Source organism: Orycteropus afer, unplaced genomic scaffold, assembly GCF_000298275.1.
Source record: "Orycteropus afer afer isolate SDZICR_OR568_19922 unplaced genomic scaffold, OryAfe1.0 scaffold00502, whole genome shotgun sequence".
In the NCBI taxonomy this organism is placed as follows: Eukaryota; Metazoa; Chordata; class Mammalia; order Tubulidentata; family Orycteropodidae; genus Orycteropus; species Orycteropus afer.
The window spans coordinates 1,137,879-1,163,085 of NW_006922089.1; the positions used below are offsets into that span (position 1 = coordinate 1,137,879).

At 54.1% G+C, this 25,207-nt stretch overlaps 1 protein-coding gene across 1 annotated transcript in view; it reads left to right on the top strand.

Annotated features, from left to right (window-relative positions):
• Positions 1-23,716, top strand: part of SMPD4 (sphingomyelin phosphodiesterase 4) — a 40,441-nt gene extending 16,725 nt beyond the window's left edge. Inside the window, exons 6-21 of the mRNA XM_007955464.1 lie at positions 2,869-2,944; positions 4,053-4,161; positions 4,882-4,934; positions 5,467-5,618; positions 10,728-10,860; positions 12,012-12,083; positions 15,480-15,566; positions 17,763-17,902; positions 18,675-18,765; positions 19,202-19,302; positions 21,207-21,370; positions 21,902-22,107; positions 22,451-22,684; positions 22,848-22,979; positions 23,111-23,239; positions 23,387-23,716. Coding sequence (XP_007953655.1) covers positions 2,869-2,944; positions 4,053-4,161; positions 4,882-4,934; positions 5,467-5,618; positions 10,728-10,860; positions 12,012-12,083; positions 15,480-15,566; positions 17,763-17,902; positions 18,675-18,765; positions 19,202-19,302; positions 21,207-21,370; positions 21,902-22,107; positions 22,451-22,684; positions 22,848-22,979; positions 23,111-23,239; positions 23,387-23,716 — 2,209 coding nt within the window. The remainder of the gene's footprint in view (positions 1-2,868; positions 2,945-4,052; positions 4,162-4,881; positions 4,935-5,466; positions 5,619-10,727; positions 10,861-12,011; positions 12,084-15,479; positions 15,567-17,762; positions 17,903-18,674; positions 18,766-19,201; positions 19,303-21,206; positions 21,371-21,901; positions 22,108-22,450; positions 22,685-22,847; positions 22,980-23,110; positions 23,240-23,386) is intronic.
• The last annotated feature ends 1,491 nt before the right edge of the window (positions 23,717-25,207 follow it).

The following is a 25,207-nucleotide window of genomic DNA, read 5'->3' on the forward strand; positions in this document are numbered from 1 at the left end:
TATTCATGTCTTCTGCCCATTTTTTAATTGGATTGTTTGTCTTTTTTGTTATTGAGGTGTTGGAGTTTTCTATAAATTCTAGAGATAAGTCCCTTTTCAGATATGTTATTACCAACTATTTTTTCCCAGTCTGTAGGTTCTCTTTTGACTCTTTCGGAGAAGTCTTTGGAAACACATAAAAATTTACTTTTTAGAAGGTCCCAATCATCTGGTTTCTCTTCTGCTGTTTGTGCATTTTGAGTTATGCTTGATAGTCTTTTCATGCCATATATTAGGGCCCCTAAATCTGGCCTTAGTTTTTCCTTGATGAACTCTATAGTTTGGGTTTTCACATTTAAGTCTTTGATCCATCTGGAGTTGGTTTTTGTATATTGTGTGAGGTATAAATCTTGTTTCATTTTTCTGCAAATGGATTTCCAGTTTTGCCAGCACTATTTATTAAACATTCTCTTCCCCATTTAATGGATTTCGGCCCTTTGTCAAAGATCAGCTAACTATAGGTTGATGGATCTATTTCTGGGTTATGTCATCTTGTGTATCAGTGGTCGATTGTTACTTACTATTTTTGGTTCTCTGTTCATAGGACTCCCTTTAGCATCTCTTGTAAGGTTGGTCTGGTTTTAACAAATTCACTTAATTTCTACTTATCTGGAAATCTCCTAATTTCACCATCATATTTGAAAGACAATTTTACTGGGTATATAATTATTGGTTGAAAATTTTTCTCTTTCACAGTTTTATATATACTATCCCATTGCCTTCTTGCTTGTGTGGAAAAACAAAAGACAGAATATATATTCTCATCTTTCATTGTATCAAGGAAGTTGTCCTCCAACAAATTTTCTCAGTGCTTTTATTTTTCTCTTCTTGTTTTGGAATTCCAGTGACACGTAGGTTATTTCTTTTGATGATATCCCACATGAACCTTAGGCTTTCTGCTTTTTTTTTTTTTTTTTTTTTTTTTATCCCTTTCCAAAAAAGTATTCAGGTATTTGTCTTCAATCTCATTAATTCTGTCTTCCATTACATTAATTCTGCTCCTTTGCCCTTCCAATGTTTTATCTATTTCTGACAATTTAGTATTAATCTTCTAGATTTCTACCTGTAGATTTAGAATCATTTCTAATTTTTCATCTATTTTGTCATTTTGTTCTTGTATTTTCTTCCAAAATTCTTCTAAGGTTTTTTCTGTGTTTTCTTTGGTTTGTCTCTCAATCCTTTGAAGATACCTAAATATCATTCTTTTGAATTCCTTATCAGAGAGTTCCAGTGCTGCATCTTCCTCAGGGATGTGTTCTGGATCTGTATCCTGTTCCCTTGTTTCTACCACTTTATTTTGCTTCTTTGTGTGGACTGTGATGGTCTGTTGTTTCCGAGGCATCATGGTGTTTTTGTATTTAGGTCTCTGTTAACTGTTTGTGAAGAGCAGCCAAGGGTGATTCAGGCTCTTTTTGGTCGTTTTTTATCGTTGGCCCATTGATGGAGAAGGAGGCAGTGGCTCTTGGTCAGTAAGAGAAATTGCAGGAGGTATGGGTGTAGTTGTGTCTTATGGGGACTGTTGCTGTCTCCCACTCAATTAGGCAAAAATTACAACTGAATAACCATCAAAAAACTAAAACACATGGACAAAAAACACCATGTAATCACACAGGAACAGTAACTAACAAAAGGGAAAAAGAAGAAGAAAAAAATAAGAAAACCTGCAACATCTGGGTATAGGGCGATAAGAGAAAAAAGATGAGAAGGAGAATAATGAAGAAAAATATGGAAAAAATGCGGAAAGAAATACAAGGAACAGAGTTAACCATGAGGAAAAAAAAATTAAAAAAAATTTTGCAACCATGAACATGGAAAAGAAAAAGAGCTGAAAACTAGGACCTGGGAGGGGAAGAATAAAGAATAACATAGTAAAAAGACAAATGTATTAATAATAATAGTAGTTTTGAAACAGACAAAAACAAGCAAACTTAAAACCAGAAAAAAAAAAATCGTGGCAGGCTAGGGCAGGGCACCCAGGCTGCCTGAGCACACAGACTAGGATGGATTTCCTGCAGGCCTAGAAGGTGGGTGGCAGTGGGTAATGGCTGCATCTCCGTTCACCAAGGGGTGTGGGGTATAAGAGTAACAAGGGGAATGTTGCACCTTTTCAGTTTTCCAGGTCCAGAGTTTCCTTGGGGTTACTGGCAAGCAGAAACCTGTTCTTAAGCCCCTGGAATCTTGGAGAGCGCTTCTCTTTAAATATTCAAAAGGTCAAGCTGCTTATAAACATTCAAAATGGCGGCGCCCTCCGGGCAGGGAAAAGTCCACAGCTCAGCCCTCCTTTCTCTTCGCTGGTGCTTCGCGTTTTATTCCGCAGCCACCAGAGCAGTCCTCCGTGCAGTCCCTGGCTAGCAGGGCTGATTTTTAGGTTAATTCTTAGGTCCTACCACCACTCGGCACTCTCCAGGCTGTCTGTGCCGTCAGGCTTGCTCTGGATCGCTGCCAGGTTGCAGCTCCGTATGTCTCCTTTTTTTGTATTTTCATGCAAATTCTTCTGCTAGTTGGGGTTTAGTTCACTTCTATATCCTTCCCTTTAAGGCTCAGGGGTCCAGGATTATCTTCTGTGTCTGTGTTAACTGGTTCCTCTTTTCTTTGTTGAAGAGGGTCTGTGCAGTCTTTCTCCCTAGTCTGCCATCTTCTGCATGTCTACTTGACCTTTTATAATAGTGGACTAATACAATATTTTCCTTCTGTGATCAACCAGTTTTACTCAGCATAATGTCCTCCATGTTCATCCATGTTATGCGGTGTTTTGTGGATTCTACATTATTCTTTAGTGTTGCATAGCTCACCTGCCTATTTTGTTTACCTGTTTAATTGCATACTCAGTGGCCCAATGATGAAGCTGGTTTATAAACTGCAAGCTGAAGACTATAAGTTTGACTTTCCTGTCTCCTACCTTCCCGTGAGTATGCATACCTGGGGCAGAGCAGGACCTGCATATTATATTGGCTGGGATGTGGTAGGCATTTGGGGCCTGGTGGGGCTCTGGCCTTGGGTAGGAGGACCCTGCACAGGGTCTCTTCAGGGTGCAGGGGGCATTATAGATTAGATCCTTAAACATAACTTAGATTGTGTTTTTCAAGATAATTCCAAATCTGCCGGTGGACCGAGTGGCAGGTGGGGGCCTGGTGACTCTGCTGCTTGGTTATTCTGAGTCTCCAGGATGCTGGGCAAGTGGAGGGTGACCCGCACAGTGGGTGTGAGAAGCAGAGTGGCCGATGGTCCCCTGCCTGGCCAGGCTCAGTGACAAGCTGCTGTCCCTGCTTGTTCTGGTTACCTGGTGCCGCTCTGACAGGAATATACCACAAATGGGATGGCTTGAACAAACGGGTTTATTCTCTTATAGTTTAGGGGCCTAGAAATCCAAGTGCCAGGCCCTAGGGGCTAGGTGAAAGCCCCTTGACCTTGGGCTTCAGCTCTGCCTCTTGCTCCCGGCCCACTGAAGCTAGAGGTACCTCTTCACTCAGGCAGCTTCTAGCTGCTGAGGGTAACCAGCGCAAGGTCAACAAATAAATTGGCACAGTCCCAATACTACCATGCCACATGGCCGGCCATTAATTCAAGTCCATCAAAAGTCCCAGTGTCCACAGAGCATGGCAGGTTGCTGAACAACAACACAGCTACATTCAGGGTTCAAGTGTGCTGTAAGCTAGAGACCATTCCCTAAGAGTTCTTATATGGAGACAGAACACATCCCTGAAGCAGCTACTCAGCTGCCTGTGGTAGGTCCAACTGTGGAGTTTATTGCCATTCTTATCATGGGGAATAACTACCACCAGCTGCCCAGCCACTCAACCAGGCCCAGCCAGGTTGACACACAAACTTAACTACCACACTGCTGTTGGTGGCTTTTGTGAGGATGTGAGATTCTCAGGCCCAAATCTCTGCTGCATGCCACCCAGATAGATGGCACAGCAGGCTGTGTGCTGGTCCCCCTAGTACCTTCTCCAGGGCTGTGCCCTGCAGGCTACGTGATGGGTCTCCCACTGAGGAGCCCTCTCCTTCTGCAGGGCCCTGTGAAGGCGTCCATCCAGGAGCGGGTCCTGCCTGACAGCCCTCTGTACCACAACAAGGTCCAGCTGCCGTCCAGCGGGGGCCTTGGCCTCAACCTGGCCCTCAGTATCCTTTGTGTCTCACAGTGGGGAGGCTGGGGCACCTGGTGCACCATGGGATGGGGGCCTCGGTGTGCAGCGGGGGTGGAGGAGGCCCGGTGCACTGTGGGATGGGGGTATTGGGTGCAGCGGGGGTGGAGGGGGCCTGGTACACTGTGGGATGAGGGCCTTGGGCATAGCGAGGGTGGAAGGGGCCTGGTCACTGTGGAAATGGGGGCTTGGGCACATCTGGCGTGGAGGGGGCCCAGTGCACAGTGGGTGGGGGCCTCGTGTAGTGGGGGTGGAGGGAACCTGGTGCACAGTGGGAGTGGAGGCTTCATGCACAGCATGGGTGGAGTGGAACTCCTGTGCAGGGAGATAGGGCAGAAAGGACCTGCTGCTTAGTGGGGGTGGAGACGCTATGCACCATGGGTTGGGGGCCTTGGTGTGCAGTGGGGGTGGAGGGCCTGGTGTGCACAGTGGGTGTGGATGCAACTTGGAACACAGTAGGGGTGGAAATGGCCTCCTGTGAGGGGGCGGGATGGACTAGAGGGTGCCTGCTGCATGGGTGTGGGGCCCTTGTGTGTAGTGTTGGGGTAGAGGGCCTGGCGCACAGTGGGATAGGGACCCTGTGTGCAGTGGGGGTGGCGTGGGATCAGTGCACAGCGGGGTGGAGGCCTCGTGCACTGTCGGGGGCCAGCTGGGGGCTCCCCGAGCTCTGTGTGGTGTCTCCTTAATGTGGCTGCAGACCCCTTTGAGTATTACACATTCTTTTTCGCCTTGAGCCTCATCACTCAGAAGGTACAGGTGGGGCCTCTGGACAGTGGCTTGGCCACAGCCTACTGGGGAGGTGGAGCCCCATTTCTGAGGGGAGCATGGGGCTCAGGGTCTGTCTGGGAGTTGGCAGCCACCTGTCTCCGTCTGTCCTGCCTTCTGGTGGCCCCTGCCCCGTCCCCCACTCCCTGTTCTCCCACTCCCTGGTCCTCCTCCTCTAGTGAGGGTCACAGATCAGGCAGACCTGGCCACCCCGAGTGGCTGGCAGAGCCCCACTGGCTCTTCTCTGTCAGCACTTCACACTGTTTTTCAACTAGAATGTTTTTGCTCACTTTTCATGGAGCACTCAGGTGGGGAGATACTTGTGTGGGCCTGTAAGAAAAGCTTTAAGGCGAGGCCCCTCCAGAGTCCCTCACCCCCTTGGATACGGGGTGCCTTGACCGGAGAGTCTGGTCAGGCCCTGAGTCTGGAGTATCCTCAGCCCATCACCCCAAGAGTGCAGTGTGTCGTACACGGGGCTTTGTGGAGCTGCACACTGATGACATGCTTGCTTCTCCAGCCGCTGCCCGCCTCACTCCACATCCGGACATCCGACTGTGCTTACTTTCTCCTGGTGGACCGGTACCTGTCGTGGTTCCTGCCCACAGAAGGCAGTGTGCTCCCCCCACTCTTCTCCAGTCCTGGGGGCTCCAGCCCCTCGCCAGCTCCCAGGTAAGGAGCTGGGCCTCTCCCTGCCGCCAGCCATGAGGCCTGGCCATTCCCACAGAGAGTTACCCAGACTGTGTGGCCCGTGGATACAGCTGTGCTGCCTTTTGTCTAGCGCTCCCAGCTGTTCTAGCACCTTCGTCTCCCTACTGTAGCTGGGGGTAGCCTGTGGCATCATGGAAACCCTGCAGCAGAGCCTCGGTCTAGAACAGCCTCCGGCCTGGGTGGTGAGCAGGCTCGAGAGGCCCTGAGGCTGAGTCAGTAGAGTTGATGGAGGCCTAGGAATGTTCTGGAGAGAAAGGACCTGTAGGCCAGACTTGTGAAGGGCAGTCCTGGGTGCTGAGTGCCTGCTGGTCACACAGATGGGCCAGAAGTCCTGGTCTGAGATAAGGATCCCGTGCAGCCAGCCTTGGCCTGAGTAGGACGTGTGGGGCCTCTCGTGCCCTGGTGCCCAGGGCCAACGACTGGCCCCAGCAGCAGCTGCCTCTGCATCCCTGACGCCCTCATGTGGATGGTCCATTTGTGTCCGTAGGACCTGCAGGTGGCTGTTTCCTGCAGGGCCAGTCCTCCCCAGTGAGCTGATGTCCATAAGCTCTCACCCGAGACCTTGGATCTGCATGTCTAGATGGATGTCTGGAGGGAGGTGGGCTGAAGGGTGAGCATGGCAGGGGCTGTCCGGGCAGGTGTGCACAGAGGCCATCATGATGGTGATGCTGCGGCCTGGGATGAGGACATGTCAAGGACATGCCCCTCACAGGATCTCGGCCTGGTTTTGTTTGGTGTAACCTTTTGCAGTAATTTCAGATTTAGAGAGAAATTACCATGAATAATCAAAGACCCTTTGTAGACCGTACCCCACATTTCTGGGGCCTTTTTCCCTCTCTGTGTTCCCCTGGGCGGGGATTTTTTTTTTTTTTTTTTTTTTTTTTTGATTTTTTTTATATTGTAGATGCACTTTCCCTGGCACATTCTTATTTTGCAAAAGGTAATGAGTTGTCTTTGTTATGTTAATGAGGCATAATTACTGTAGCGTGTATTTTGAGTCAATCTCTTTTTTATTATTATTACTTTTACTGTGGTGAAAGCATGCACAATAAGACATTCACCAACATAACAGCGTTCCCTTTCACAGCTCAGGGACATTAATGACATTTTTCATGTTGTGCCACCATTATTGCTGTCCTTTCCACATACTCTATCACCGTTAGCATCAACTCAGTGCCTCCAAACAAAAGCTCCCCCCATCCATAACCACTAATTATCTTTGGTTTCTTTATATATATATGCACTTTGTTTTTTCAAGTCTTTTATATAGGAATTTTGCTTTCCCTCTCTTCTCATTCCTGGTAACCAACAAAGAAAGTTCCCTTCTACATACAAACCTTTCCTTGACAATAGTGGGCTAATATTTGTCCTTCTATGTGACTTATTTCACTCAGCATGATGTCCTCCAAGTTCCTTCATGTTACGTGGTGTTTTTGCAGATTGTATATTATTCTGTAGGGTTGCATAGTATTCCACTGTGTGTATCACCATAGTTGGTTTAGCCTTTTCTCCGTTGATGGGCACTTAGGTTGTTTCCATCTCTTTGCTATTGTGAATAATCCTGTGATGAACGTGAGTATACTGGGTGAGTTTTCTGACCTAAATGAGAAGGTTTAGACATGATATATGTCTTAGTCCCCTAGTGCCGCTCTAACAGAAAATACTACATGTGAACGGCTTTAAAAAATAGGGATTTTTTTTTTTTTTTTTTAATAGTTTTGGAGGCTGGAAGTCCGAGTTCAGAGTGACAGTTCTAGGAGCTAGGTGAAGGCCCCTCAACCCTGGGCTTCAGCTCTGCCTCTTGCTCCCGGCCCATTGGAGTTAGAGGTTTCTCCTAACTCAGGCAGCTGCTAGCTGCTGAGGCTGACAAACCCAAGGTTGACAAGTGGAAGGGCACAGTCCATAGATTATCAAGCAACACAGCAGGCCACTGGTTCAAGTCCAGAAATAGTCTGAAGACAACATGGTAGGCCACTGAGATGAAGACTTGGCTATATGCAGGATCCAGATGTGCCAAGAAGCTAGACACCTTTATCAAAGTGTCTCCTTATCTACTGGCAGCAGACTGCATCTCTAAGGCAGCTACTCAGCTGCTCCAGTAGATTGCACCACGGAGTTGACGACCAGTCTCATCATGGGTAATAACTACATCCAGCTGCCCAGCCGCTCAATACCAGGCCCAGCCAAGTTGACACACAGCCTGAATTACCCCAGTGTTTCCTAAACTCAAGCACGCTCTACTCCATGAACATAGTACTTCTGTCAACATCAGGCTTGTGATCCCACAGGGACCCAGAGTTTATGTCCCACAGGGCTCCCCGCTAACCCCGAGACTCTACTGGATTTTGCCAGTGTCCCACGTTAACATGTGGCTGTATCTGGACTCCAGGATCCCTGCACACTCTTGTCTTGTGACCTTGGCGCCTTGGATGAGTGCCAGCTGGATGCTGTCGAATGCCCTTCACCTGGGGTTCCTCCTGAGAAGACACTGGTAGTGCTCTGTTTCCAGGGGTGCTTCAGGATGACATGGGACATTCTCAGAGGTCTGTCCTATGGCCAGCAACTGTAGCTTTGACCTCTGGGTTCAGGGTGTCTTGGCCCGGTTTTTCTATTGTAGAGTTAAATGAGTTGCTATATGACTAAATAAACTAACAGGGAGGGGTTTGTGGCATGGCACAGCAAGGCTATGTGACTGTCCAGTGGTTAAGCGCTCATCTACTAACCAAGAGGTTGGTTCATGTCCACCTGAGACAGGCCTGGCAGTCCACTTCCGAAAGGTCACAGCCACACAAAGCCTGTGAGCACAGGTCTGCCCTGATCCACACGGAGTCACCACACACCCGAGTTGACCCACAAGACCCCTCGCGGGTCAGTGCCGTGCTGCGGTGGCTCCTGTGTTGCTCTGGTGAGCCTCCTGGTATCTCAGATACCAGCAGGGAGGATCACCTAAGGTGGGCAGGTTTCAGCAGAGCTTTCCGGCTAAGACTAGGAAGAAAAGCCTGGCAGTCACCTTCCAAAAATTGGCCACTGAAAACCCTACAAGAGAACAGTGTCTGATACAGTGCTGGAAGGTAGCCCCCGAGGTTGGAAGGCACTCAGCTGTACAAAGGCTGCAAGGATGTATGCGAGCAGAACACCGATTATGAGGACGGCATGTGACCGGCAACGCTGGGTTCTGTTGTTCATGGGGTCGGAGCCAGCGAAACGGCAGCGAATAAGCCTTGGCGATGGTGATGAGCTTTGGCCAAGTTAGTTCCTACTGCAAGGATTCCCAGATGGTGGACTTCTCATTCCAGCACTCCTCTGTGTGTGTGTGTGTGTGTGTGTGTGTGTGTGTGATTTGGGTGAAGGATTGCAGAACAAATTCACCTTTCATACAGCAGCTCACATACACGTTGTCTCAAGACATTGACCACAATTTACCACAGTGCAACAGCTCCCCTCCTGCTTTCTCCTGATAGTTACCTCTTCCCTGTGTCCATCCCTCCATGCCCTCCTGCCCCCTGAGCTATCTCTCTGTGCATAAAAAACTCTTCTTTCTCCTGTGATTTTTCTCTCCAAGGAGTGTATCTACCTAGTGTAAATGTTCACCTTGTATGCCTGTCTTTTGTTTGGCTGGAAGCCACAGGTGTGGGTTCAATTCCAAACCTGAAGGGCAGCTAAGAGTCATAGTCTCACTGGTTCCACCAGGCTCTATCAGAACAGCAAACCTGGTCCCTTTTCTTTTTTCCCCAAATGATTTCGAGTTTTGTTCCACGTTGTACTCCCTCTCTATCCAGGATCTCCTGCATAGATCCCCCTCCAAGTGGTTGTCAGTAGTAGCTGGGCACCATCTAGTTCTCATAGTCTTATAGGCTGAGGATTACATGGTGTTTCAGTTGTGAGAACTAATTGTTTCCATGAATCTTTGGTTTTTTTTATTCTTTGCTCTGGATGGGGAGAGATCCATCGTTTTATGTAGATGGCTGCTTGCAAGCTTTTAAGATCCCAGTCGCTACTTGCCAAAGGAGGATGTGGAACAATGTTTTGTGTAGTGTGTTATGCCAATTGAGCTTGATGTCCCCTGCGACTATGGTCCTGAGCCCACAGGTTCAACTACTCGGTCCCTCTAGGTAGCTGGCTGTGGCCAAGAAGTGACTACAACCTTGTCCCTTGTCAGCTCTACTATATACACCTGGGAATTCTTACAGAACATACAAATACACTTGTAGAACCATTGTCTACCAACCCTGTACATGGGCTTGGGTACTCTCCCCCCTGCACAGATATACCTAATAGTTGCCTGTCCACCCATCTGTCCACCTGTATACCCATGTTTGTCTCCGCTGACAGTGCAATACTGTATGTGCAGAAGGGTTCATCTTTGTTGGCCTCTCTACGTCTTCCTCTTCCTCAATGCCACCATGTTGATCACTCACATTTGGTACATTGTCTTTCTCTTCACCCAAATCAATACTTGTCTCTATCTGTCTAACAGTGTTCCCTACCCTACCCTCCCACCCCTGGGAACCAACAAAGAAAAGTTTTTTCCATGTATAAACCTTTCCTTGACTTTTTACAATAATGGACTAATACAACACTTGTTCTTCTGTGATTGACTTATTTCACTCAGCACAATGTCCTCCAAGTTCATCCACATTATGCGGTGTTTTGCAGATTCTATGTTATTCTTTAGGGTTGTATAGTATTCCATTGTGTGTATGCACCATAGTTTGGATATCCGTTCCTCAGTTGATGGACACCTAGGTTGTTCCCATCTTTTGGGTACTGTAAGTAGTGCCATGATGAACGTGGGTGTGCATGTGTCTGTTCTTGTCCTGGCTCTCCCTTCTTTAGGATATATACTTAGTAATGGAATGACTGGCTCAAATGGCATTCCAGTGCTCTTTAAAGTGTGTGCTCTGCTGTGAGGACGGCTTTTCCCATTGGGTCGTCAGTGCGCCAGTGGATACTTGGGGCTGTTGGATGATTCGGAAGGTTGTGGTTCACCCCTGTGCGTTATGATATCTGGAGGGCCCCCGGCTTGGCCGTTGGGAGCTGCAACGTGGGCTCGGTCTCTCATCTCTGCAGGTCGCCAGCTGTGCCCTTTGCCTCCTACGGCCTCCATCACAGCAGCCTGCTGAAGCGGCACATCTCCCACCAGACGTCTGTGAACGCGGACCCTGCCTCCCATGAGATCTGGCGCTCAGAGACCCTGCTCCAGGTGAGCGCCAGGGAAGCCATGCCAGCTTCCTCGGCGGGGCAGGCAGGAACAGGGGCAATGTCTTCCAGACAGCCTCCAGCCTCTGCGGGAGAAAGATGAGGCAGTATGTTTCTGTAAAGACCGGCAGCCTTAGAAACCCTCTGTGCAGTTCCACTCTGTCCTCTAGGGGCGCTATGAGTTGGAATTGACTCCACAGCAATGGGCTTGGTTTGGGCTTTGCTTCCGTGAAGATAAGAAGCTCTGATAGAATAGTGCCTAAGGCACTTGACGGCTAACCAGAAGGCTGGTGGTTCAAACCCACCAGCCACTCCTTGGAAGGAAGTTTGGGCAATCTATTTCTGTAGTGATACTGCTTCAGCAACCCAGAAAGGGGTTACTATGGGTCTGACTCGAGGGTGCATAACAACAACAACATCCATGAACATTGACAGCCTTGGAGACCCTCTGGTCACAGTTCCACTCTCCTCTAGGGGTGCTGTGGGTTGGAATCGACTGTGGCGAGTGGATTTGGTTTTTGGTTTAGAAAGCTAGAGCTAAAGCTTCCTACTTTTTCCCTTTGTATGGTTGGCAGCATTTTCTGTTCCAACTTCATTCCTTGTCCTTGGGTATTTTTGTCTTTGGTTATTTTCCTCTTCTCAAGATGATGATATTGTCATACTGTCTTTTCGTTTCTGGTAGGTGGGTGTTCTCCCTGCCTGCCTGCTAAGGCCTTTCCCCCACGTCAACGGAGTAATTTCCCACCTTGAGGGAGGTCAGACTCGCCCAGTGCCGGCTGGGTAGAGGCCATTGTTTGCATGACGTGGAGCTGAGGGCTTTGTGAGGCCTCCACTCCACCAGCAGCCCCATGCAGCCTACCAGTGAGGGCTCCAGCCTCACCCAACTTCTGGGTTGTGGCCCGGGTGGGATTCTGCCCCTCCCACCTCAGGTATAACTCTGGTATGTGGAACCTGTGCTCACGCAGGTGGCCACGTTCTCACAGCAGCCCTAGGAGCCAGCAACGGTGACAGCGTGTCCCTGTTTATAGAGTGGGGCCCTAGGAGTGGCTCTGACCACACAGCCATGTGGACCATGGGCTTTGCTGGCCCATGACAAGGACAAGTGTCCAGGGCTCGACTTCCAGACCTGTAGCTGATGCCAAAGCCTTTCCGCAGGTGTTGGTTGAGATGTGGCTTCATCACTACTCTATGGAGATGTACCAGACGATGCAGTCTCCTCATGCCAAGGTAGGTCTGCGTGCACTCGGCCCGCTGGTCCTCCTCGTCCCTGAGCAGAGTTAGGGCTGGGTGGCGGGCAGCTTAGGCCCACTGTCACCCCTCGCTCAGCGAGAAGGAGTTTTGTTCTTTGAGACAAAGCTGGGTCTGTGCCCCACGGGCTGGGTGGCTGAGACTGGGAGGTTTGCCTTCTCTGGGCCCAGCACCAGGCAGCTTCCAGAGCCTGGCTTTGGCGGTGGAATGGGTGGACAGTCACTCTTGGTCTGGAGCAGGGGCCCCTCTGGCAGGCATGTCTGTGCCTGCCCCTCACCCATCGGCAGTGCCGCCATGCTGGCCCAGTGGGGTGACAGCCCAGACGGCCCTCGTCCACCCAGGCACCTGGCTTGAGACTGCTGCCCGCACTGCCATTGCCTTCTCCTGAGCACCAGCACGCACAGCTGTCCCGGTGATCTGCAGCCGGCCTCCTCCCCACCCTGGCCATTCCCCACTTCCTCCCCTGGCAGCAAAGTCATTGGCCAGGGTGTGGGACTGGCAGAGTGACTGAAGTTCAAGGCAGGCTCAGTCCTGCAGCCCCATTGGGCGAGTCAGATTGTTGGTTCTGTCACTCAGGTGGCCAGGGTGGCGCTTAAGAGTCACGCTCCCTAGTCGGAAGGGACATCAAGCTCAATTGACGTAACATACTACACAAATCATTGTTCCACCTCCTACTTTGGCGAGTAGTGACTGGGATCTTAAAAGCTTACAAGCAGCCTCTAGATGCAACGATGGGTCTCTCTTCGTCCAGAGCAAAAAAGAATGAAGAAAACCAAAGATTCATGGAAACAGTTAGTCCTTGTGACTGGTACACCATGTGATCCCCAGCCTATATGACTATGAGACAGAAGAACTAGATGGTGCCCGGCTACCACTGTCAACCACTCAGGGAGATCTATGGAGGAGATCCTGGATAGAGAGGGTGAACAATGGTGGAACAAAACTCAAAATCATTTGGGGGAAAAAAAAGGGGGACCAGGTTTGCTGGTCTGATAGATAGAGCCTGGTGGAACCACTGAGACTATGGCCCCAGCTGCCCTTCAGGTCTGGAGTTGAACCCACACCTGTGGCTTCCAGCCAAACAAAAGACAGGCATATGAGTTGAATGTGTACCTGAGGTAGATACAGTCCTTGGAGAGAATAATCCTGGGAGAAAGAAGGGCTGTTTATGCACAGGGAGACAGCTCAGGAGGCAGGAATACATGGAGAGATGGACACAGGGAAGAGGTAACTATCCGGAGGAAATGGGAGGGGAGCTGTTGCATCGGGGTAAATTGTAGTCAGTGTCATGAGACAACGTGTGTGTTAACTGCTATATGGAAAGTGAATTTGCTTTGTAAACTTTCACCCAAATCACAATTAAAAAAAAAAAAAAAGAGGCATGCTCCCTGGAGCAGCTCCGATTCTGCCTGAGGCTGCAGCCAGGACTGGTGACCTAGGTTCTGTTTCAACTTTTGACCTTATTCCTGAGGACCTTGTTGTTGTTGTTGTTGTTGTTATGTGCCCTTAAGTCGGACTCAACTCATAGCGACCCGTCCTTGGGTTTCTGACGCGGTATCACTACGGAAGTAGATTGCCCAACCTTCCTTCCGAGGCGTGGCTGGTGGGTTTGAACCTCCAGCCTTCTGGTTAGCAGTCATGTGCCTTAGGCACTATGCTACCAGAGTTCAAAAAGTAGCGCTGGTGGTGCAGTGGTTAAAGCACTCAGCTGCCAACCAAAAGGTAGGCAGTCTGCTCCGGTGAAGACTGATAGCCTTGGACACCTTCTGGGGCAGTTCCACTCTGTCCTCTAGGGGCACTGTGAGTCAGATGGCCGTTGTGTTGAGCAGGAGAACATCCTGGGAACTAGAGAAGCCAGCTGTGGAGGTCAGCCCCCACAGTGACTCAGGCCCACAGTTCCTGGGCTCACTTCTTTCTTCCTGATGCCTGTGTGCGCAGCTCTAGGAGGCCCCCCCCAAAGGCTCTGAGTATCACTGAGCCCCTGAGTCCCTAGCCTCCATTCACCCCCACTTGCTGAGCACCACCTCTGGGGGTTCCTGCAGGCCCTATGCACCAGCTGGAGCCGGCCCTCACTGAGCACAGGGGGTGGCGGGGCTGGGTGTGCAGGGCTGTGCTTTCTCACGGTGGTCCTTCCCGCCTTACGTGGCATGCGTCTGGCTCAAGGGTTTGTTTGCTATGTGAGATGAGGTGGGGCCTGCTGCTGGGACGGGGGCAGGCCTTGCGGGGAAGTGCAGGTTTGTGGGCCAGCCTGGGGTGCAGCTGGCTGAGGGGGTGTCTTCCGCAGGCCTCAGCATGGCAGGGCAGGGCCCACTGCCCGTCACAGCTGCCGCCCCACGTCCTGGGCCGTCCCAGCTGCAGAGTTGGACCTGCTGGAGCCACACACTCGGGGTCCCTGCCCTTGGATGAGGAGTGGCCCTGTGTGTTGTTGTTGTTGTTGTTGTTGTTGTTGTTGTTATGTGCCGTCGAGTCGGCCCTGACTCATAGCGACCCCTCCTTGGGTTTCCGAGGCAGTATCACTACAGAAGTAGGATTGCCCAACCTTCCTTCCGAGGAGTGGCTGGTGGGTAGGGAAGTGTAATGAGAACTGATGAGTTATCTGCCATCAGATGAGTTATTCTACCATCCTGTGGTAGAATTTTGCCTGTAACTCTCTATGCTGTGGGGCCTGGTGGTGCTGTGTTCGTGGTCCTTCACACGCATGCTGGGCTGACCCTGTACCCATCTGAGCCACCATCAGGAACCAGCCTTGGTTCCCGCAGAACAGGAGGGCCCGTGGTCAGGGCAGCGGTGGTGGTGGAGGCCTTGGCCGGGCTGTAGCTGGACTGGAACTCAGCCTGGCGCATGCTGGTTTCGTGCCTCCCTGCCTTAGACGACCTAGGGAAATCCACCAGCCTTGTGTTTTCCTTTCATGTGTGGAGAAGGGTCAGCTGGTCCCTCAAACTGTCCTTCTGAGCCTGAGCCCTCAGGGCCTTTGTGGCTCCTGATGTGCCCAGTGAGGACGCCCAGCCTGCCCCCGCTGGACTGTAGCAGGGACATGTTCACATGGTGCCGTCCCTCCGGGTGAGGCCCTTCGGCGGGAGAGAGCGGCGGTCTGACCTCTCAGAGCTGGGGGTGCTGCCCAGGGCTCCCGAGTGACCCTGAGGTCAGCTGCCCTTTGGCCTGGAAGGGCCTGGCTCTCTCGGGGTGCGCTCCCACCGTGCCAAGCCAGAGGCTCTCGGTCGGCCGCTGCGGGGCAGACGTCTCAGCTGCTGGGGCTGTGGTGCAGTGAGCCGTCCCTGACACTTTCGTTTGGTTTCCTCTCCTGTCTCCTGGGGTCACGCCTGCCTGTGTGTCCCTCCCCATCCCCGCCCCGCTCCTGTGCCTCTGCCGCCTCAGCTGGAGATTCTGCACTACCGGCTCAGCGTGTGCGGCGCCCTGCACGGCCCTGCCCAGCCCGGCTTCCGGGCCCTGCACACCTACCAGGTACTGGCTGTCATGTTGGTTCTGTCACTCCTGGCCCGTGGCGTTAGCCGCAGAGCACCTGTCAGTGCAGGGCTAGAACCAGAGGCCAAGGGGGTGATCTTGGGGGACCCGGGACTGGTTTCACATATAGCAGGAAGCCCGGCGGGTGAGGGCACTCAGCCTTCAGCTGGGCCCTGGGACGGGGAGGAGCACACAGGGCCCTGCATGGTCCCGGGACGAGGGCACTGCCCCCGCCTGGCCTCGGTCCACAGGGCCCTGGGGCTGCTGGCTGGTCCCCATCCAGAAGTGTCACCCACTCGGCCCCAGCCTTACATGTGAAGCTAAGGGGCACGGGGCGGGCGATGTGGGGCCAGGGGTGGGGGAGTCCTGTGGTTGGCTGGTTCATGGGACGCCTGCCCGGAAACTGTGGCTCGGTGGCCCTGCTGTGCCCAGGTGGCACGTGAGGTTCAGTACAAGATGAGGAAGCTGTCTTGACAGTTGAGTTTCAGGATGGGCTGGCAGAGTGGCCCACAGTGTGGGTTCCCACACATCAAAGCCGCCACGTGGCAGTAGAGGTGATCCTTGGGCCGGGGGGACAACCAGGGTGGGTGCAGTGTGGAGACCCACACAACGGGTAAGGCATCTGGCTGTTAACCTGAAGGTCGGCAGTTAAAACCCACCAGCTGCTCCGTGGCAGGAAGATGGGGCAGTCTGCTTCTGTAAAGATGTACAGCTTCTGAAACCCAACGGGGGTCACTGTGAGTTGGAATCAGCTCAGTGGCAGTGGGTTTGGTGTTTGGTTTTTGGGGTTGCATCAGCGGAGAGTGCCGGGCTTGCCCAACACATGCAAGAGAGGAGCCCTGATGTGAAGGACGAGGCCCTGGGGGTGGGCCCAGGTGTGGGAGGAGGCCGAGAGACACTGGGCTCAGAGAGTTGGGCGTTTGAGGACAGGCCGGACATGTGACTTGACGAGTACGCTGAGAAAGGGGGCCAGTGGAGGATGGGCTGCAGCCTCCAGACCCCCAGGAAGTGGGGAGAGGCAGCTGGGGTGTAAGGCCAGTCAGTGCTCTGAAGCAGGAAGGAGCAGCCCCCCGCCCCGTGTGGAAGGAGGATGACCCGGGGCTCCAGGCTGGGAGACGAGACTGGCGGGGGACACCTCTCGTGGGGCGAATGGCTGGCCTCCATGTCCTCCACAGTCCAGTCTTCATCCACTGTTGCTGCCAAAACATTTCATATTGCTTATTTCACAATCAGTGCAAATTCATTGCTGGACATACAGCTAAGTGATTTCCTGCCACAGACATACACACACCCCTCGCGTGTGTCCCCTTGGGCCACATTTTCATGGGGGGAGACAGCTGGGGTGTAGGACAGTCACCATTAGCCTCACTTGTGCTTGGGCTGAGGCAGCCGGCAGCTCCCGGGCAGGTGTGTTGAGGCCCAGGGGCAGGGGACGGGTGGGGTGGGAGGAGCCAGGGGCTGCCTTTCCTGGGGGTCCTGTTGCTCCGCCCACTCGAAGCCCCTGAGCAAAGCTGGAGAGACCCCACAGTGCAGATGGGTGCCCTCCCGGGGGCCTGCACTGTGACTCGAGACTGGGCCCACCACCCTGTAGGTCCTTGTCTTGGGGGTTTTAGCTGACACAGGTGAGGAGGGAGGGAGGGTACCCTCACACACTAGCACTCTTCCCCCTATGCCCAGACTGGGCGTAGGTGGAAGGAGTAGGGTTTATATCGGGGGATGGACATGGTTGACTGGGAATGGGAAGGCTGGGGCCTGGTGAGCTGTGTGTAGATCCCAGGAGGCAGGCTACAGTCTGGTCTCCCATTTCTGCGGTCCTTGTCCTCCAGCTGTCCCAGAGGTAGGGCCCCTGAGGACACGCAGCTGGTGGCAGTGACAGTATCAACCACAGGTGGTACTTGGCTCTGCACTGTGGCACTGGGGTTTAAGTCATGATGGGGACGCTCCAGACTGCGTGCTTTCATTGAACCCTCTGCTGGGGCCATCGGCAGGCCCTGGACCCTTGCCATGCCACCACAGGACAGTCTTAAGTTCAGGCCAAGCAGTGGGGTGTGTGTTTGTGGGAGCTGGGCCTGGGTGTACTGGGTGGCGGACCCAGACCTTTGGCCTGGACAATGCAGACTTGAGGGCACATGTGGGCCCAGCACGGAGTGCGGGGCTCCCCAGGCTGTCCCGGGCTGACCTGTTCCTTGCCCCCAGGAGATGTTCACGCCCACTGAGGAGCACGTGCTGGCGGTCCGGCTGCTCGTGAAACACCTGCACGCTTTCTCCAACAGCCTGAAGCCGGAGCCTGCCGCAGCCCACTCCCATGCCACCAGTCCCCTGGAGGAGTTCAAACGGTGGGCACAGGCTGCGGGCCATGGCAGGAAGGGCCCCTGCAGGGTGGGACTGGAGGCACATGGCTCCTGACTGTCCCAGGTCTGTCTCCGTGCCCCCACTTGGCTGCTGTTCCTGCTGTTGTCCTGGCATCTCCCCCAGGCCTGCGCTGTGCTCCTTAGTGGAGAGAGCCATGCTCACCAGGGGCGGAGGGCAGGCTTTCCTCCCACCCAAGCAGGGCTGGAGTGGGCAGCAGCGTGGACGGCTTTGCAGGGAGCGTCTGGGGCAGTGGACGGGCTGTGTGCACTTGGTTTCCAGGCCGGTCAGCACCTGGAGTGTTGCCTGACCTCTCTGAACCTCAGGTCCTCTCTGAACAGAGCCGAGAGGACTCTTTTTGTTTTTTAAATTTTTATTGTGATTTGGGTGAAAGTTGACAGATGCATTTTCCATACAGCAGTTTATACATATTTTGTTTCATGACATTGACTGTAATTCCCTACCATGTGACAGCTCTCTTCCCATTTCCTCCCCATAGTTACGTCTTCACTGTGTCCTTCCCTCCATGCACTCCTGCCCCCGGCGCTGTCTCCCTGTACAAACACTGCCCCTCTCTTCTCCCATGATTGATCTCTCCAAGGAGTGTATCTACCTGGTGTAGAGGGTTCTGGAGGTCACACATGCCCAGCCCTCGGCTGGCAGGTGGGCCCTCGACACAGGGGGCCCCTGGGCTCACATCCAAGGACATCTTCCACGTGCTGGGTGACCAATGGCAGACTGACGCTGCTTCCCCCTCAGGGCTGCCATCCCACGCTTCGTCCAGCAGAAGCTCTACCTGTTTCTGCAGCACTGCTTTGGCCACTGGCCCCTGGATGCATCGTTCAGAGCCGTGAGTGTCCACCCCGGGGCCTGTGCTCGCCATGGGCCCCTGGCGAGATGCAGGGCTGAGGGCCTGGGGCAACACTCAGGAGGACCGTGACTGCCGCTGCAGAGGCCTGCAGGGGGACCGGGGTGGGTCTCCATTGTGCACATCCAAGTTCCTGAGGCCAGCCTCCTGGTACCCAAAAGCTGGTGCCTGACTCAGAGCTCGGAGAGCGTAGCTGGGACCCCAGCCTCTCGGACTCCACTGGACAGTGGGTGGGCTTTACTGCTGAGGGTGGGCTGAATCCAACACCACAGGGCGGCCAACCCCTGTTGGGGGACGCTTGTCTGTCCCTGCAGCAGGCGAATGCCCTGGCCAGCCCTCAGTGAGGGAGCTGGCCTTCTCCCTTCTGCCGGTCCCCTAACCCAGCCTCCAGGCACTGAGGACCTGTGTCTCTCGCCAGGTCCTAGAGATGTGGCTAAGTTACCTGCAGCCGTGGAGGTACGCACCCGAGAAGCAGGCCCAGAGTAGTGAGGCCCAGCCCCGCTGTGTGTCAGAGAGATGGTGAGTGGGGATCTTCAGCCCAGTGTCTGTGCGGCTGCCTCACGGTGGGCCCTGCATCAGTGGGCGGGGGCCTGGGAGCCCAGGCTACCTCTGTGGGCCTTTCTCTGTGGTCCCCGGGTCAGCACAGGCTACCCACGACTTGATCATACTCTGTCGGGTCCCAGAATCGTGCTGCCTAGGCCTGGATGAATCCCTGGAAACTCGGGTGGTCCTCTTCCCCTGTCCTGCACCGTCCCTGTGCCCATTGCGGTCTCCTCTCAGCTCAAGTTCACCTTTAAGGTCTCTTCCATCCCGTAAACCTTCTCCCAGTCCTTCCTCGATGGCCACTGCCTGTCATCTCCCCTACCCGTTCCTCACGGCCACCCCGTGGCTTCTGTCGGTGCCCTTCCCTCTGCTGGCTGTCTTTCGTCCCTACGGCCACCTTCAGACTTCCGCCCTGACGTCCTCTGTCCTGGCCGCCATCCCCTTCTATTTCTGCTCCATCCTAAGCGCCTGAGATGACCTCCACCCTGTGGGGTCCCAAGCCTTGGTCCTCTCGGACATGAGCCTCATTCTTGTGTCTGTGTGTGTCCCCCTGGGTGTGTGTATGTGTCCCTGGGTGTGTCTGTGTGTTTTATTGTGAAATAACACACGACAAAGCATTTGCTGTTTCAGCAACTTTTATTTTTATTGTGATTTGGGTGGAAGTTGACAGAGCAGATTCCTCTTCCATACAGCAGTTCACGTATTCTTTGTCTTACGGCATTGACTGCAATCCTCACAGTGTAACAGTTGTCCACTCACTTCCTCCCTATGGTTACCTCTTCCCTGTGTCCTTCCCTCCCATGCACTCCCGCCCCCTGAGCCGTCTCCCTGTGCAAACACTGCCCTTCTGCTCTCCCACGATCGATTGCTCCAAGGAATATATGTTCACCCCGTATGACTGTCTGTTGTTTGGCTGGAAGCCATGGAAGTCAGTTCAGTTCCAGACCTGAAGGATGGTGACTAGGGGCCGTAGTCTCAGGGGTCTCACCAGGCTTTATCAGACCAGCAAACCTGGGTGTTTTTGTTTGTTTGTTTTTTAAATGATTTTGAGTTTAGTTCCAAATTTTTCTCCCACTCCATCCAGGATCTCCTGCACTGATCCCCCTCCAAGTGGTTGACAGTGGTAGTTAGGCACCATCTAGTTCTTCTGGTCTCATGTTCATATAAGCTGAAGATGGCATGGTCTGTCAGTCCCTTGCACTAATTGTTTCCATGCAGCTTTGGTTTTCTTCATTCTTCTTTGCTCTGGACGAGGAGAGACGCATTGTTGCATCTAGATGGCCACTTGCAAGCTTTTCAGACCCCAGTTGCTGCTCACCAGAACAGGATGTGAAACAGTGTCTTTGTGTAGTGTGTTATGCCAGTTGAGCTTGATATCCCCGTGATCACAATGTTTCCAGTTTTTAAGTGTAAAGTTCCGTGATGTTAATTACATTCACCATCTTGAACAACTGTCCTGCTCTCTGTTCCTGAGTGTTTTCATCCCCCACATACCCTCAGGGCCCTGAAGCAGGAGCTCTGTTTTCCCCTCTCACACCCCTGGGAGCCACTAATAACCTTTGGCCTGCATGTACTTGCCTGTTGTAGAGACTTCGTGTAAGTGGGATCACATGGTACTTGTCTTTTCATATCTGAGTTTTTTCGCTCAATATGGTGGTCTCGGGTCTGTGCATGGTGGAGCACGTGTCAGGACTTTGTTTCAAGGGCCCTTGCTCTTGGGGATTCTGTCATTGGACAGCCCAGTCGTCATCCTATCCTCACCCACCCACCCATAAGCCCCCTCAGCTGTCATTCCCAAGACTTTGAACTGAAAACCCAAGAGCCACACAGCCCCTGTCTCCAGTGGAAGCTCCAGCCTTGACCTGCACCCCGGTCTCCAGGGCGCCCTTCGTGCAGGAGAACCTGCTGGTGTACACCAGGCTGTTCGTGAGCTTCCTGAACCGTGTGCTGCGCATGGACCTGGTCAGCCCCAAGAACGCGCTCATGGTGTTCCGCGTGGCCAAGGTCTTCGCCCAGCCCAACCTGGTGGACATGATCCAGAAGGGTGAGCTGGCCATAGGACCCAGGGTGGCCCGGCCCCATCCCAGTGGCCTGTGTGCCAGGCCTGCAGCTGCAGGATGCAGCTCCTGGGTGGGGGCCCAGGCTTTGGGGCCCCAGAGGAGGGTGGGCTGGAGAGCTGTGATGCATGGTGGCCCCTAATCCTCCCCTTCTTGGGTTTCTGATCGAGATGGTCTTGGGGCCTGTGGTGGGCACGCTGGGCCACTGCTCTCGGTGTGCCGGAGGGAGGGGGGCCCCGTGGCCCTAGGACTGTTGGTGGTGTGTCTGGAGGCCACCGTGGCCCCACCCCAACCATTTCTGTATGTTTCTTCATGGGAGTTGGACTCCAGGGCTGGGCTCTGGGGTCCTGCTGTCACCCTGTCTGGCTCACAGCTGGCCCACCCACCTGGGAGGCACCTGCCATGCTGGTGTACATGCTGCTGGTGCAAGACATGCCGCCCCTTTTGGAGGTGATCGCTGCATGCACACTGGCCTCTAGACAGTCACCTTGACCTTGAGGTGGACTCTCTGCCCCCAGGTGAGCAGCTGTTCCTGGAGCCCGAGCTCGCCCTCCCCCACCGCCAGCACCGTGTCCTCATGACACCCACACTCACTGGCAGCTTCCTGTCAGCCTGGCCACCCACCGTCACCGACGCTGCCTTCAAGGTGAAGAGCCACGTCTACAGCCTGGAGGGTCAGGACTGCAAGTACACCCCGATGTTTGGGCCCGAGGTCCGCGCCCTGGTGAGTGAAGAGGCTCTGGAACGCGCTGAGCCCGGGAGGGGAGTCGCGGGAGAGGGGGCGGTGGGCCTGCAGCCGAGTGGACTGGGCTGGGCCCCTCTCCTCCTTTGCCAGCGAGTCTCATTTTTCTGTGATCTACCAGGTGTTAGGAATCTTTGGAATGCATGAGCCTTTACAAACCTTTTCACCTGGAAGTTAAGCTCTTGTGATTCCACTCTGGGTACACATGCCCTGGCCAGGCTTCCTCAGGCCACCCCAGCCTGAGGGACTTGCCCATCTCCCCTGCTTGAGCCAGGGGCCACACAGGCCCCTCCCAGACTGCTGATGGTCATGCGCCCCCCGCCAGGTCCTGCGCCTGGCACAGCTTATCACGCAGGCGAAGCAGACGGCCAAGTCCATCTCTGACCAGTCTGCCGAGAGCACGGCTGGCCGTTCCTTCCTGTCGTGGCTGGGCTTCGGCCCTGTGGACACCAGCAACTCCTATGCAATCAATGACCTTGACGAGATGGGGCAGGACGGTGTCCGCAAGACGGATGAGTACCTGGAAAAGGCTCTGGAGTACCTGCGCCAGATGTTCCGGGTATAGGCTACAAGGCTCCGTCCTCCCCGCCCCCCGTGGCCGGCACAGTTCCCTCCCTCTTCCTCGCGGTCAGCTCTGTCCTCCCTGCTTCCCAGTGGCCAGCACTGTCAAAGGCCTAGTGGGATGGTGACCTGTCTCTTCACTGGTGGTCTCCTCTTGACAGCTCAGTGAAGCCCAGCTGGCCCAACTCACACGCGCCCTCGGGACGACGCAGGACGAGAATGGGAAGAAGCAGCTTCCGGACTGCGCTGTGGGGGAGGATGGGCTGGCGCTCACCCCCCTGGGCCGCTATCAGGTAAGAGAGAGGCCGCGGCCCTGCCCCTAGCCCTGGAGGGAGGCCTGCACTTCTGGCTTGGCTGCCAGGCTGCTTTCTGAAGCGGCCCCACGGCCCGGTTCCACTTGGCACTCCTTCCCCTTTGGCCCCAGATCATCAACGGCTTGCGCAAGTTTGAGATCCAGTACCAGGGCGACTCGGAGCTGCAGCCTATCCGGAGCTACGAGATCGCAGGCCTGGTCCGCCTGCTCTTCCGCCTCTCCTCCGCCATCAACCGGAGGGTGAGTGGGGTGGGTGGCATGCCCTTGGAGGCTCAGGCTGCAGGAGGCTTTGGCCCGCCAGCCCCGGGAGGGGCCCCGCTGCCCAGATGCCTGTGGGCTGCCCTGGAGAGCTGCCCTCCTCACCTCCGTGCCTACCTGTGTGTTCAGTTCGCAGGCCAGATGGCAGCCCTGTGTTCCCGGGCCGACTTCCTGGGCACCTTCTGCCGCTACCACCTCACTGAGCCCGCGCTGGCCAACCGGCACCTACTGAGCCCCATGGGCCGGGCGCATGCGGCCAGCCGGGCCCGTGGCCCCAGGCTTAGCCTGCGCTTCCTGGGCAGCTACCGGACGCTGCTGTGGCTTCTGCTGGCCTTCTTTGTGGCCTCCCTGTTCTGCGTTGGGCCCCTGCCCTGCACCCTGCTCCTCATCCTGGCCTACCTGCTCTACGCCTCGGCCATGGCGCTGCTCTCCGAGCGGAGCAAGCCACACCAGGCCTGACAGCCAACCCGCCTCCCTCAGGAACCTTCAGGGCCCCTTCAGGGCCAGGGTGTGAAGGAAGGACAGAGGCAACCTGACCCCATGCAGTCTTCCTTCTGCCACTTGCCCACACGCCTGGGCCCAGTCATCTGCACACGTGGCAGGGGGTGTTTCCGACAGCAGTGGACGCATCTAGAAGAGGCCACGAGGTGAGAAGAGAGACCAGCCTGAGACCACCCCCCAACCAGAACACGTCCTGCCCACTGTTGGAGGAAGAGCCTGCTGCCCGGACCAACTGCTGGCACCGTTCTCAGGGCCACCTTCTTTTAGTCACTATAGGGCCCAGGAGCTGCATGCTGCCAGGGCTTCCTAGGCTCCTGCCCTTCCCCAGAGGCATGGTCCAGTCCTGGCCTTGCCCCTCCACTGTCCGCAAAGTGGCCAAACATGCAGTGTGACGTGTGACACCAGGACAGAGCTTAGGCTCTGGCTCCAGGGAAGAAGCAAAATGTCCAGCACAGGTTCCTGAAGCAGTGAGATCGTGGCCGTCCTGACTCCTAACTGCCGAGCCGCACTCTGTCTCCCGCGTGGTGAGATGAGAGCCATCTGTCCAGCCGGGGCTGCGGAGCTCCGTTTTGGACGTCAAGGTCGAGCACAGGCGCTTCTGGGGAACTGGAGCCTCAGGCCCTCCGGCCCTTGGCCCCCAGAACCTCACAGCTGCTGCTTCAAGGGGTCCCAGCGCCACTGCCTCTGCTGCCCCATCACAGGCAGGACCCTAGTCCTCAGCAGGCGTTGACAGCGTACCTGTGGTGACGGTGTTGGCTCTCAGCGGCATGTACTGCAACAAAGATGGTCCAAAGCATTTGTATCGTCGGTAAAATCAAGTACTTCAAGACACAAGCTTTCAATAAAATGTATGGACTCTATGACAACTACGTGTCCATTCGCAAAAGCTGTCTCCACAGGCTCTCATGCACCTTCAATTGTCCCACAGCGAGGCTCTGGGGACAGCAGTGACATGTGACCTCAATCCAGGTCTTTACTGGTGGTGGTGGGGGCTGTGTATGTGTTTAACTTCCCTATGGTTTTCTGAGCTCTGGTGGCATGGTGGGTAAGGCATTTGGCTGCTAACCAAAAAGTTGGATGTTCAAACCCACTAGCCACTCTGCAGAAGGAAAATGAGGCAATCTGCTTTCAAAAAGATTTATAGCCTTGGAAACCCAGTGAGGGTTGCTATGACTTGGATTCAATTCATTGGCAGTGGATTTGGTCTTGGGGTTAAGTTTTCCAGAATGTCAATGGTGGGCTTCCAGTTTTGATGTCAATTCAGAATCATGGTGTAAAGAGCCTGGGACCAATGAGCAAATCCAACTTGGACCTGACTGTGAATCTTGCTCCAGGGCTCTTGTGATTTCAGGGCTCAGTCTCCAGAAGTTTGCCAAATAGGGTCCCCGAGACCTCAGCAACTCTGCAGAAATGGCCACTGGATGCCAGTCTCTCTTCATCCCATTGTTA